Source organism: Vigna angularis, chromosome 1, assembly GCF_016808095.1.
Source record: "Vigna angularis cultivar LongXiaoDou No.4 chromosome 1, ASM1680809v1, whole genome shotgun sequence".
In the NCBI taxonomy this organism is placed as follows: Eukaryota; Viridiplantae; Streptophyta; class Magnoliopsida; order Fabales; family Fabaceae; genus Vigna; species Vigna angularis.
This window is the reverse complement of record NC_068970.1, coordinates 5943166-5958861: the sequence shown is the minus strand read 5'-3', so window position 1 is coordinate 5958861 and position 15696 is coordinate 5943166. Positions and strand designations below refer to the sequence as shown.

The window sequence follows — 15696 nt, the reverse complement described above, 5'->3', positions numbered from 1 at the left end:
AATTAATTTATCCTAAAAGAAGCCATGATAAAATTTGATCATCTTGTTAAACCAAAAGGAAGATGAAAAACTTCTTGTATCAAATTCAATATATAATTTAAATATTGAATATAAATTTGTTATTTCATCATGAATAATATTTTGTATTGTTTATAAAAAAAATTGTATTAATTACTAGTTAACAAGAATTACATTCTTATAAAAATTCAGATATATATATATATTTAAAATTATCATTAATTAACTTTTTTTGTTTGTTTATGTTTTTTTTGTCAGTGCTATAAATAATTACGTGAATAAACGAGCCTTTAGATAGAAATGAGAATACATCACAGGGGATTTGTTTGATGCGAAAGGTTTTAATTGATTTTAGTTTATCTACATAACCTTTTATATTTGTGTAGTCCTGTGTGTTATTTTTCACAAGTTATGTAGAAATGAACTCCTTTTTCACCACTTTGTTATGAGGAATTGTTTACGTATGATTTGTACATTTCTCTAATAAGATTTGATTAATATTACATGTGTATGGATTCCAGAGAATATAAATTATCTATTTTTGAGGCTGTTATAATTTAATTTGTATAGAGAATAATAAACGTAAAGAAAAACAGGTGGCTAAAATACAAAAGGATGATGGTTAGTAGTTGATTTTGCGTTTCAGAAAAAGAAAATAGGGAATGAGAATGGTTGAAAGGGTCAACGATAAAGAATACCAACACATTTACTGCCAAATTCCAACTTTCATTTGTCCTTTTTAACTTGAGATTCACACGCATCTTTTATTTTATTTTTTATTTTTATTTTATTTCAAATGAAAGTCAAGAAAGTATTGAATCAAAAGTTCAGCAAACAATGATAAGTAATTAATGTAGGAAATTATTTTTATTTTTATTTGCTTCTCAGTTGCAGGTATATGGATTCAAAATGTTAGTTAACTATACCAAAAAACAGGTTGCCAAGTTGACGCACAAGATCATTAATTTTGTTTATATATATATTAAAAAATATTTAAATTTTTTAATAATTAATAGTAAATAATGTCCAAGCATGTGTTCCGCATACCAATTAAAAAAGTGTAAAGCGTAAAATAAAATTATTGCAAATGGAAAATAAGAATTGAAGATTAAATGGAAAGGTATAAAGAAAATGCATACTACTTACATCAAGTTATATGTTTGTCTCTTTACAAGCCGATTAACTGAATTTAAAATAATCATCAATCATCTTATATGTTCACTGTATATAATCTTGTAAAATAATTTATGTAAGAATTTAATTTTTAAAGACAATAAATGCAAGTTGAAATAAAATTAATATAAAAATGTATAATTCTAAATTAAGAAAAATATAAGATAATCATCATCAAGTTCATATTTATCAACTTATGATTAGTGCTGTTAAAATTGATTATAACACGTGAGTCAACCCATAGGTTTGAGCCGAGTTGGGTTTGAAAAAAATATAATTTTTTATGTCAACCCGGCTTAACAACCCACCTAATTTAATTTAATTATTTATTATTTTGTATTTTAATATTATTAGTTAATATTTTTTTTATTATATTGTAAATGGGGATAAAAAATAAGATGTTTAAAGAGAGAAAAATATTATAGATTTAACTATTCAAAATTCTAATATTATAAATGGACATATAATACAAAAATCATCAATTTTAAAAACTTATTTGTTCACCTTTTGTGCTTGTTTTTTTTATTACAATTAGATTGTATGATATATATATATATATATATATATATATATATATATATATATATATATATTTAATTGTTTTTAGAATTGAACATCATTTTAGAGTAAAATTTATTTAGATTTGAATTAAAAAATATAATTTTTTTATTTAAAAAAACTTATAATTACAACCTGTTTAACCCACCAATCCGTGATGAGTCGAACCGGGTTCGAATTTTTTTAGCTCGCTAATAAATAAGTTAGGTTAGGTTGGCTTACTAAGTGACCAACCTGTGATGGATCAGATCGGATCGAGCCGGGTTACCCATTTTGACAAACTCTAACCCATTTAGAATTTTATAACACCTATGATATTATTTTACAACCCATTTATAATTTTATAGACAGTTTATAAAATTCATTTCTTTTATCATTTTATAGTTCATTGGGTTGAATAACTTAATGCAATTGGACCCAAATTAATTGAGTTATGTCAAAAGTATGGCTCAACACAATTTGGTCCAATCTCTTTTGATAAAGAATTTTATACGGTGAACTCACGACTCAATTCAATTTGTTTGTTTGAAATTGTTAAATAATAACATATAAATATTTTTTTAAAACATTAAATTATTCACTTTTTTAATAATTAAATAATAGAGTATATTTTTTGAAAAGTTATTCTAAAAAATCTAACGAAAAAAGGTTTTAAAACTACAAATTTTACCACAAAAAGAATTTAAACTTGAGACTAACTCGAACCAATTCAATTAAGTGTAGTTAGATTGGATTAGATGTAATAAAAAAACTAACACATCTAATTCAACATTTGATTATGTTGGGGATGAATTTGTAGATATTCTACCCATATACATCTCTACAATTTTTCATTAAAACTACATAAAAAAACATTTTACCATGTACAATTGATTATGTCATAAGCATAGACTATCATGGGTAGTGCTATGAACGTGAATAACTCCACGTTACAATAAAATAATTAACAATTAAAAGCCACAACAAAATTTACTTGTATTTTATAATCTTTTATTATATTTTAACAATTAAAAACCTCTACAAAATATATTATATTTTATTATCATTTAACATTTATTAAAGATTTAAAATCGTCACAAGTTATTTAAAATAATTTTTTAAAATTGTAATTATTAATTATTTTTCAAAAAATAATAATAAATAATTAAATTACTTATTTTACTTGAAATTTTTTCATAGCTGCAACAAGCATGAAATAGTTAGGTAAGTAACAAGATAGATTAGAATAGTTATGTGTTCCAAAGAGGCTAACAATAGATTAGAATATGGTGTGCTCAGCTTCAGTCAATAAACATGTTTTTTTTATCTTGTAATTCTATTTTCCTGTAACTTGTTCAGAAGAACTCAGGGCGTTACCGTGTATGTATATTATAACGACTTGGTAATTATTATGAAAAAACTTTAATTATTAAAAAATTCTAATATTTAACATGATAATCATAATTTTTTAAGTTTTAGATAAATAAAAATTTTAAGTATCAAGTAACTCCAAAACTTAATATAATAATAAATAATTTATAATGTAATTATAAATCTTTTTGTAATTTTATAATTTTATTTAATATAATTAATATATATGAGAAATATAGAACACCAAAAATAAAACTTTTGGGAGTATGAAAAAGGTTATAAAATAAGAATAGTAGAATACCAAAATAAGCCTTAGCCCAAAATAAAAGAATATTACTAAATTTAACATGTGAACTTACGTACTTATAAAGATAAAATAAATATATATTAACAAAAGTATGCACCAAAATATAATATTATTTATTATTATTATTATTGTTGTGATCCGATAAAAATATTACAGAAAAATGGAAACAAAGGCTATTTTGGGCCCCTAACCCAAATATTGATCTTTCAAAAATAACAAAAGATGTTTCTTTCTGCACTTCTCATTTTTTTGTCCTCACCCATAAAACCAATAAATTCCAATAGTTCATCATTATTGCTCACCAATAGCACACACATATTTCATCACCTTCATTCCCCAATCCCCAACCATTCTAACTTTGGGTTTATAAGGGAAAATTCTCCTCAGATATATTTGTTGGCATAGCCCAATTCAACAATGGAGAAGGGCATGAATAAATTGACTACCTATATTTCTTAATAGCATCATGGGGACTTAACCAAAAGTAAGGTTTGTTTAAAAAATAAGTTGACCATTGGGCCTTACGATCAATGTGTTCTTAAGCTGTGGTATTCGAATTGGTTTATGATTAATGAGGTAATCCTATAAATAGTTTATTAATAATAATTTGATTTTTAGTTTTTGATATTTAATTAAGATTTGACCTAAACTATTTGACCATGTGTTGATTTGAGTTTTGAAAAAATCTTTTACAGACACAGGTTCAGAAAGTATGTGAAACTTACCTTCTCAGAATATACTTTACTATACAAAAATAATTTTGATTTAAAAATAATTCATTATCTACAATACATTGTAAAAGTATTTGGAATATAATATTGTGTTCCATTTTCACCTATTTACTATTCATAAAGATGAATTTGCGAGGAGTTTCATGTTCTTTTCAAATGATTTGTGGATGTTTAAGGATAATGATTTGCAGAATGTAAGATCTCGCCACAACGAGAAAATGTAAAAGTAATTGCTATTTATATATGATGTTTTTATTGAAATATCCTAATTTATCTGAAAATTTGTTTGCAAGGCAAATGTTCTTCTCTTTTGGTAATCTTATCTTTTATCTATTTTTTTTATTACGTCACTCAAGTTAAAATTTAACTTATATTCATTTCTAAATTCTTTAAAACAAACAAGAAAATTTTCACATTCAAATTCATTTATTCAATTGTCTTCACATTCACCATCTCAAAAAATTAAAACAATGATTCTTAATTTTATATCGAGTAAAAATAAAAAAAATTAAAAATTATTTAAGAAAAAAAATTCGTAAATTCAAGTTTTGGATTAGATTAATGTCAATCTTTGTTTTGTGTAGAGTAAAAATAATTTAACAAATTAAACTAACATGGTTTATTTATATACTATATCCCTATCAAAATTATATATAATCAGATAAATATAAAATTATATTTTAGTATAAATTATTATATATATATATATATAATTGAAGATAAATTATATTAATAGAATATAATTTTACAAAGAAATATCTATCTATTACTTCTAGTTATAAAATAAATATACTTTTACTTTAAAAAATATAAAACACCAGATTGAATTAAGTGGACTCAAAATATAATCCTCATTCTTTTTAAACATAAATGAAGTTTACTTTTGTATTGAATGACTTGCAAACAACATGTACCTTTTAGAGAGCCGCCAAGTCGGTACTAAAGAACGATAAATAACGGTAACGGAAAGGAAGCGTAGTCTAAGGTTGACAAATGAAAACAACACAAAAAGGAAGATAAGAATTTTGAGGTTTGAGAATTGAGGAAGAAAAAGACAGAGAAGCAATGTAACTACTATTACTAATCAACCAAACAAAAAAACGAGTTTGAATTTTGCATTCTGAATGCACTTTTTCTACTAACATTAAATAAATAAAAGTCAACTCAAACACACACTTGCCCACCTTCACTTGCCCACCTTCGCACACCGACGACAAACACATTCAAAAAAAACAAAAACGTTTTTCCAAAAGTCATGTGAGTAACACATTAATAATTCAACTTATTATAACTTAACTTGCCATATTACAATAATCGTTCAACTTCAACACATTAATATTTGATTAAATGGAGTATTAATAAAATTAAACCAATGTTTTGAACTCAAATTAACTATTAAACCCTTTAGTTCAAAGTCTGAACTTTTTTTGCCACCACGCTTCCCAATTCACTTCAACACAGACTGATTTTGCTAGCAACTTTGAGATGTTTGTTGATCCGACATATTTATATACACACAAGTTTTTTCACTGCATAAACTGTCGCCACAACAGCTAAACGCTTGTGAGTTCATATAAAACTGAACCTTAAAAGTAATACTAAAAATAATAGTTAAGTGGATATAAAATAATATTAAAGAAAATATATTATAATTCTTTTAAACATAAATGTTCGACACAGTTAAATTACACACTTCCTCCATCATTAAATATAAAATATTGAACACTAATTTACACGATGATTAATTTTATTAGTATCTTTATATTTGGTTGTAATTGCAATATTTTTAAAACATATTTAGTGGATGAATAAAATATGGGTTTATTTAAGAGAGAGAACTGTAAACATGGATCAAAATAAATAAAAGAAAAAGCGTGTTCTGGCATCGTATTCCAGGTATTTAAGATAAATTGTTTAGGTTGAAAGGACATTATTTAAAGTGTGGGGACAAGCTTACTTGAAAATAATTTTATCAAAACTAGAAAAAAGATAGAGATTAGAGAGTTGCAACTGGGGCAAGTGGCAGAGTCTCGTTATTATTGGACTTTGTCTCTTCATGCACTATTAATATGGGTTGCAATTTGGGTGTTTCAACTCTTCAATCTAATCAACCTCATGCAACTTTAATAGGGGATAAATCTAAGATACAAGTACTATAACATATTTCTGATTATTAATATCTTTTAAGTTATAAAAAATTAAAATGTAAAAAAAAAAATTAAAGTAAGAGTTTTGTATATTTTTTCGTAATACAAATGATAAAATAAAACAATTTTAAAGTAAATGATCTGCCGGTGACTTTACATTGATAAGACCTAAAAATTAAAACGACACGCCAAATTAAGCAATTAAGTAGGCAATGGGGACCGTGGACCATGTTTCATGTTTCTCACGGTTAGGTTTGAAATTTTGTTACTTGAAAACAACGTAAGTAAGCTTTCTGAATTAATTTAAACGAATTCTATGAATTAAAACATTGGTGGCTGCATGTGTATTTCTCCTTTGGTGCCAATGATGCAGCAAGTTGATTAATATAATACTAACAACTTGGTCAGAAAAAGGTTCAGTTTCGTTTCCAAAAGGTTCAACATACGTACACTTATCCATTTACCATTTAAATCATCAAAAGTCAATCCCCGTTTATTTATTGCAGAGAGAGAGAGAGAGACATACATAAACACTATAATACTATTTATACCTGTTAATAGAAGTAGTTCTTCATTAGCGTATTGGGAGTGGTTGATCAAGAGAGAAGCTGAGAATGGGGGCTTGTTTTTCTTGTGACTCATCCTTCATATTGAAGCATATCCGTGTGGTTCATATGAATGGTTATGTAGAGGATTTTGAGCAACCGATTTCAGTGAGGCAAGTGATTGGGCACCCTTCAAAACACTTTCTTTGCACTTCCACCCAGCTTCTTTCCGCTTCCTCAAAATCAATGACCAGAGAAACACACCTCCAACCTGGGCAAGTGTATTTCATGCTGCCATACTCGGTACTACAAGCTGATGTTTCTCCGGTGGACCTGGCTGCCCTTGTAAAGAGACTCAGCGCAGTAGCCAAAGCAAGTCCTTTGTCGAGCCAAAATCAAACACTTTGGTCTTCACCTTCTACGAGTCCTATCAGAGGTGGTCCGGCAGAGCAATATGGTGTTGGTAAGATGAACATCGGTGGAAGAAGCCCTTGCAAAGTACAACCTTGGAAACCTGTCTTGGACTCCATATCAGAGAAGCCATGTCATAGGAGGAGTGAATCGGATTGGCAAGAAAGTTATTGATGGTTGGATAACACCAAGACATATGCAGATTGGTGTGCTCTGATCGTTAAAAAGATCGAGAAGGATGTTTCAGTTTGCCGAAACATTCGTGTTGGGGGGAATTGGACTTGCATAATGTATTTTAGAGTTTTTTTTTTTATCTGATTCTCCTGAGTCGTACTTACGAATGTCTCCGAGGACATGTTATTTATCGAGCACCACCGGATATTGTAAATTTCTAATCGAGATGGTGTTTAAGCTAAAAGTGAGTTAAGATACAATAAAGCTAACTTATATGAGTGCATCGTTCTGAATAGATAACGAGAGTGTGATAGAATTATTGCTCTCCGTAACAAACATATTGATATATTTATGGATGATTTGTATGGTATAAGATTCTGTTTTGAGTTTTAAAACGTACAGAATTAGTGATAAAAGCGGAATAACTTTTTTGGTAACTGCTCTGAAACATACAGATACAGTTCTGGCAAATTACAAGGTGACAATTGGAGCGTGAGGGACAGGCTTTTTGATGGGTGAACAGTTCCAACCCTCTTCTTTGCTGTAAGACACCACGAAGTGTTTCGGGGTCCAATTTTCCCCCTTTGCCTCTCTTTCTCTCAGAAGCTCCCTCTGTCTTTCCTCCACAATTTTCTTTGCTTCTCTTGCTTTCTCCCAGTCTTTGTTCAAGATGGCTTCGCTTAACTCACCCCAAACAACGGCTGTTTCTGTTGGCCACACACTCTGATAATGTACAACACAATTTCATTCAGGAACACGGCATATTCAAATTTCAGCAAGACAAATTCAAAAAAGATTAATTCTTTAAATTATTTTTAATATCATAGTTACGGAAAGTGCTGTATACCACTCAGCATTCTTCCTTGACTTCATAAAGGAAGGATCACACAAGCAAGTGAAAAATACATGGTTTTTACCTCTGGATTCACCACAATAGGAGCTTGAAGCCCTGAAATAACTTCTCTTGCATCATATATCACTCTTTCTTCAGCGTTAGATGTACTTTTTACGGTTACAGTTCTGTCCCAATGACCTTCAACTTTGTGTAGAATCTTCTTAGACAATGAATCATAAATTTTTCCTTTAATCTGTCTTCGACCTCCCCCAAATCCAAAGAAAGATTGGCTCATGTAGTTTAATTCTGCCACAAGGCCTGTTTCTGGGCACCTTATACTGAGATTGCCGACCCATTCAGTCCCAGGGATGGGAAGAATTCTGATAAGTAGATTAGGAGAATTCATTTCATAGGTCTCTCCGTGATTGTGAAGCTTCAACTGTCGTTTGCCATGCACCTTAGTTTCTATTGAAGTACCTGGAGAGAACATTGAATTGAAGCAAAATGAAGAAAGAAAAGATGTGATATAATAAAAAGAATTATACCATGGAACTTTGAAACCGGAGAGTGGCACCATGTGATGTCAATGTTTTCGTTGTGATCAGTGGCATAGAGGGCAGATACAGGAGGGTGGTGCGAAACCTGCTCCATTAAGAGATTGAGATTTCGTTTGGAAACATGATGAGTCTCACCAAGAGTGGGATTGTAGGGTGCAACTCCAAAGCTTAGAGGGCGTGTGGTAGAAATGGTCCATGCCACAACGAGTACAAGTCTATCTAGTGGAGTCTTCCCACTGTTAATGTTGCTCAACAAATCTGATGCTGTACAGTATATAGATTCTGCATAGCACTGTAGTTGTGACTTTGGCATGTTCAGCACAGGTGGCAGCTGTCGTCCAATACACATTCAACAACCAAATCCAACTATCATTTTCGATTACTTTTCATTTTTATATTAAAATACACCTCTTTCTTTATTTCTACTTATCTATCTATTTATCTATTTATTTATGCTTGACACCGAATCAATGAAAATACTAATGTTAAGTTTTTTTAATTTAAATTCACAAACTCTATGAGACAATCTCTTAAAATAATTTTCAGTTTATATTTCAAAAATTACATAATAAATTTATTTATAAAAACACAAGTTAACAAAATCTTAATTTTGTGATTTTAAAATAATTTTAAAATATAATATTTAAATAACTATTTTTAAGATAATTTAAAGATAAAATATCATAACTTGTTAAATAAATTACTTTTCCATGATAGCATTTTTTATTGTTTTATTTTTGTAAGTCATAATATATATATATATATATATATATATATATATATATATATATATATAGTGATTTCTCTAATTAAGAATGTCAACTTACTTATTTAAACTCCACACTTATATTTTTTATTGAGTTTATTTAGTTTAGAATAAACACTAAAAGAAAGTATTTTGAGACTTTATATCTTTCAAGAAAGTAAAATAAAATAATGATGGTTATATAAAAAATTTGATATAAATATTTTTACTGTGTAGTTATTTTGCATATAAATTATATTAATTTACTTTTTTCGTAATTTTAAAATATAATTAAGAAAACAAAAATATAAAATATGTACACTAAAACAGAAAAGGATAATTATTTATATATTATTGTAAATAAATAAATAAAATAAATAAGAAATGATATGAAAGCAAATAAATATATAAGAAATAAAATTGAAAAATTGCTTATTTAATAGAATAAAAATATATAAAAAAGTAGAGAACAAATATTTCAAAAAAAAATTGTAATTTTATTAATTTCATATGAAATAAATTATTTAAATTGTATTTATAATCTTTTATATCACTCGCTTTATTCATAGTCTTCTATACGCTCTCATACTTCCTACCAAATCAATGAATTTAATTAGCATAATCATACTATACACAACCTCAAATAGACTCTTTTACTAAAATCCTTATTTTAATTATCAATGAATCTTATTTTTTAATCATTTAATTTCTGTATGTTTTTTGAAGTGATGTAGAACCCTAAACTTGCCTTGAAGCATGAGAGATCAGATCCTTGGCGCATATTCTTGAAGAGACTTAATATGCGTTGCAGAATATTTGGAGTTTCGCAATGCTCATCTGAGTTTGTTTCGCCTTCAAGTGTTAATGGTTTTGACAGCACGATTTTTGTCTCCTACAGAGATATAATAACTTTCATTAGTATAAATTAGTAAAATGACTTAATAAAATTATTATTATTATAAAAATAAAAATAAATATTTTTTATTTATTTTTTAGATGATTTTATTTATTTAGTAAATTATTCGTATTTATTTCATTTTAAAAGATAATTAAATGGAAATAATTGAAGAATTGAAATTAAAAAGAAGAAATGGACACACAAAAAAATCCATTTATATATAAATTAAAAGTCTAAAATTAGTGGCTAACGTGAACTTATAAAGCGATGTAATAGAATTAGAAGACGTGTATATATGGTTCACATCAATCTTAATAATGCATTAAAATGAATGTTCCCCAACCCAACCCCACACGAAGGTACTATGTTGAAATCATAGTTAAATATAAAGTCTTCATAAACATTAATGAGCTTCTTAGTTTTTGGTAACAAATAATTTCTCACATTGGATCACGTATAAAACTTGTCATGTGCTTGCATGGAGTAACCAACAACAACAATAATATATTATTATTCAGTTAATACGTGCCTCTATTAATGGATAGTCGTTTAAAGAAAAAACTAAAACCATGTCTTAACTAATCATTTATAGAATCACTACAGCATGCTGATAATTTTGTATTATATTTTTATCACATCGTTAAAATATACTGATTGTGATATATTTTTAAAAAAGTAATATAATTTAAAAAAAAATCAATATACGTCAGTATATTTTGAAAAACACCTAAAACGAAGAATCCAAACTCAAAGTATATTCCTCTGAAAATATATAGTATTTCTATATTCACCCTAATGTCATGAATCTACATGAACCTTGAACTTTCTATTGTTACACCAAAAAATGAAAGAAAGGAGAATAGGAACATCTGAGTCAACTCATTAGTGAGATCTAAAATTAAATTTTGAGATATTTTATTTTAACATGCTGAATTTCTTTTAGTGAAATATATAGTTTATTTAACTCTATACATAATAAATATCTTTTTATTCGTGAGTCTCAAAAATAAAAACTTTAATAAGAACCATGGATTTTAGTGACATATTAGAGAATATGAAGTTCAATTGCAAATTAAGATATTCTCACGTTAATTAAGAAGAACTATTCCTTCCCTTTTTTTTTATCTGTATCTTTTAGGCTATTTTTGGTGGAACCAAGAAATATAATGATTTTTTATTTTAGAAATAGTTGCACACTTTTTTTTTTTTTTACTCATCTCTCTCCGTCTCTCATAAAAAAATGAATGTCTAAATTATTGTGAAAAATATAATAGAAAAAATATTTATTTTATACGACAAATTTAAAAAGGATTTTTTTAAATAGATAAAAAGAAATAGAGGAAATGTATTTATCTCTACACAAAAGTAAAAGAAAAATCATATTTAATACATATAAGCAAATTTTAAATCTTATTTAATGTTATTATTTAGAAATTACTTTTATGTTTAAACCTAACATCCTCCGTGACTATAATTTAGGAAAAATTATAAATGTATTGAATGATACAAGTTAAATAATCCTTTAACTTTTATTTTGAATCTGTATGAAATTGTAGTACCTCTGTATCTAGTTATAAGAAAAATTTTTCACTTTCATTTAATATTCTTATTTTCACATAATAAAGATTTTTTAGAATAACCCTCAAGTTATACTTATTGACAATTATGTTTAAGTTTAAAGATAAATTATTTTTTATTAATAACATTTAAATACAGTTTAAAAAAATTAAATTTACTAATATTTAAGTGCACAAGAGTTAAATCTTTGATTTTGCTTATAGGAGTATTCAAATTCAAAGGTAGTACAACTTTTGAAAAGAAAAATAATTGAAATAGTCTAATTTCATCAATGAATGCATTACTTTAAATGAGAAAGACAGAATTAAATTGAGGACAAATCAAGAAGGAAAATTTAATAATTTATTGAAATGTAAATATACCGATTAATTTGACTTTTTACATGATTAAACATATACCGATTATCAAAAGCAAACCGTAAATCCCTTCCAATCTTTTCTACACACACAAAACTCTCATTTTCCTTTATTCCTCAAATCATCTCTCACAAATATTATCATTTTCATTTCATTTCATAGAAGTTACTCTTTTCTCTATCTTCTCAAATAATAAATTTGTAGAAGTGAATACATGTTATAATTACATCTTTGACTCTTTTCTTGTACTAGCATCTCATAATAAAATATGTCCAACCACTGTGTCGGTATAAGTTTTTTTCACCAAAATAAATAAATAAATATTAGATTTTAATATAATTTTGAAGAATTTATTTGTTATATTTTTTAATTGTTTCTCCAACTATTTTTTATGTGTAATAAAAAAGAAATTGAGTATAGTTGAAAAATATATATACATTATCTTAAAATTTTAAAAACAACGTGAAGTTAATTATTAAAAAGTTATCAATAAGTTACAAGTATTCAATAAAGTCTTCTATTTTAATTGAAATGATTTAAATATTAATTAACATTTAGAAAAAAAATTTAAGTCAATAATTAGATAAATAAGGAAATGCATTATTTTCATGTAAACTTTAAAAGGTATACTGTTACAAAACAAATATCACATGTAAGTACATAACAAAGTAAAGCATATTTTTTTCCTTTTTAAAATGATAACTAAATTCGGCTATGAATATATAATAAAGAAAAATATAACATGAAAATACTGGTGTCTCCAAATAAGAACGGAAAAAGGACAGATAGTGAGAGAAACATTGAACACTTCCAAAGTGTGGGACATGTATTAATGAGTGATGATTTTTTTTTTTCAAATTACTAATAGTATATAACATGTTAAATCAACCATAAAAAAATATCTAATAAAAAAGTACGACTATCATACAATTCCTCGGTAATAATACATGTAACATTGAAGTGTTTGGTTAATATAAGTAGGTTCTTGAATATTGAATTTTTCCTAGTTTAATAATTTTCACTTTTTCTCTAGAAATTATTATATTTTAATAAATATTAATTTATTTGAGTGTCAGATGGAAGTATTGGTGTCAAAATATTAATGTTCAAGCCAAAATTAAAGTCTGAGTGTAAGAGAATTTCTGAAAATCTGTGCCCAATGCATGCTTTTTATGCTTTTGGTCTGACAAGTTGCAATTCTATGGCTTTGGAAGCTTATGATGGTTTTGGAAGCTTATAGGTGTCTGTAATTTAAGTTTTTTTTTCCTTAGATTACAATAATAAATATATCTACATATCTGCTAAGACGATTTAATTTCTCTTAAATAATTAATTTAAAGATTAATTAAAAATGAAATTAATATTTAATATTGGAAAGTAAAAATGTCTTTCAATTAAAGATTAAAATTAAAACTCGCTATCTTTAGAACCGTGATTGTCTTAAAGTCTCTTAAAACCTCTATACAATAATATTCCATGGATTTTGTATAAGTTAAAATGCACATGAATATTATTTTTGGATCATGTTTGATAGATGAATTAAGGTTATATATTTGGTGTTTTTAAGAAAATTTTATCATCTACCTTATTATGGCGATTTAAACTAAAATTAATTTCTCTTCTCTCTACTATTGTTTTCTCTCTTCTCAATAGAAGAATAGTTTTACTTTTGGTCTATTTTTTCTTTGTTAAACAAAACATTATTTAGAGAGACTGGTTTGTAAATTTTTTAGTGTTCAATAGAGTTTTTAATATATTTGAAGTCACAATTAATAGATCATTTTCAAGAGAAGATGTTTCTTTTTTATCTTCATACATAATTAATTGGTTTAGTTTCTCAAAATTGAGGTGACACAGCACAGTTTTTAATAAATTTTTGCTCTATCCAGGTATGGCTGGAAGTCCCACCCAACTACCATTAGCGAACTTAAGAAAAGGATATGAAAAAAAAAACCTAGAGAAAGAAGAGATGATTATTTTGAGTATATATATCGCTAATTTTGATTATTATTTATGAATAATATATAATTGGGATACTGTGTAGTTCTGTTAATTTTGAAAAACTTAGCATGAATATATGAATGTATACGAAGTTATGGAGATGCGAGAAAAAAATAGAAAGAGATTAAGTGAGAATATACGTACCATTTATCTGAAACTTGATGAACTAAACTGAAACGAACAGCAAAATGAAACAGAAACTTTTCTTTTCTTTTATCAAAGTTGGTGTGTGAATATAAGAGGAGATCTTGTTCGGTGGAACAAGCTAGAACTCTGAGTTCTTTCTGAGAGAAAATTAATACAGAAACCAGCCAAGATTTAATAGAATTTTATAATCATCATTTTTTCTTTTTCTTTTTCTCATTTTATCAACATAAATTGAATAAATAGAATAATTTAGAATGGGGTCCTAATAATAAATCAAGAGGATGTTCATACAAAGACTGATCATTTAATAAAAGGACTGTAGTAGTTGGTAGTTGAAGATTAATTAATTGGATTTACTGTCAATGCAGCAGTAAAATTGGATGAACTTCTTGCTGTTACATGCATCAGGACAGAGAAAAATAAAATTATATATATATATATATATATATATATATATTCTCTTGAGAACAACAATTATTAATCGAAAATTTTATTAGACATCTTTATTAATTAAAAATAAAAATAATATATAGTATATAAATAAATATAAAATTTATTTTATAAATTAAATTTCATAAATTTAAGTTATATTTAAAATCTATTTTATATCATATATCAAAATTATATAGAAAGATAGTTTATAACATATAAATAAATAAAACTCTCCTCTTTGAAAATATTTAATTTTAAACTATTCAAAAAAATTAGCATGGAATTAGCTTGTAGGAGATATATGACTCTCAAATAAATGAAGAAAATATTAATATTGCCCTAAAAAAAGTATGTAGGTAAGGTTTAAGGAATACAATTTCACAATAGAAAAGATATTTTTATTTATGGTTAGATAATTTATGTTGAAACATATATTTTTTTTTTCCTTATTCTTTTAATTCATATTTTAAGTTTCTTTGATCTAATTCAGAAAATAAATTTAGTTTAAAAAAAAAATAGATGATAAAAAGTCTTTAAGTGATAAGAAATTTAGGACAAATTCTCTTTAATAAAGAGAGTACTGTAGAGAACTATCTCCTGAAACATATACGAGAAGAACTCAAAGAAGAATATTTGTAATTCAAAATATTTATGACTAAGATAAAATATCAAAACACATTTCTTTGAATCTTATAATGTTTCAGGAACAAAGTAATTTAAAGAACATGAACAT

The 15696-nt window shown here is 26.3% G+C and overlaps 2 protein-coding genes across 2 annotated transcripts; one reads left to right on the top strand and one right to left on the bottom strand.

Annotated features, from left to right (window-relative positions):
* The first annotated feature begins 6842 nt into the window (after positions 1 to 6842).
* LOC108322145 (uncharacterized) lies at positions 6843 to 7745 on the top strand. Its single transcript, XM_017554138.2, has one exon. It carries the CDS (start codon positions 6899 to 6901, stop codon positions 7412 to 7414), a length of 516 nt encoding a protein of 171 aa, XP_017409627.1. The 5' UTR covers positions 6843 to 6898; the 3' UTR covers positions 7415 to 7745.
* Positions 7746 to 7749: 4 nt separating this feature from the next.
* LOC108322144 (oxysterol-binding protein-related protein 4C) lies at positions 7750 to 14650 on the bottom strand. The gene is made up of 5 exons (XM_017554137.2): positions 14529 to 14650; positions 10300 to 10443; positions 8795 to 9137; positions 8332 to 8726; positions 7750 to 8137 (listed from the first exon to the last, which is right to left on the bottom strand). Exons 1-5 carry the CDS (start codon positions 14529 to 14531, stop codon positions 7886 to 7888), a joined length of 1137 nt encoding a protein of 378 aa, XP_017409626.2. The 5' UTR covers positions 14532 to 14650; the 3' UTR covers positions 7750 to 7885.
* Between the last annotated feature and the right edge of the window lie 1046 nt (positions 14651 to 15696).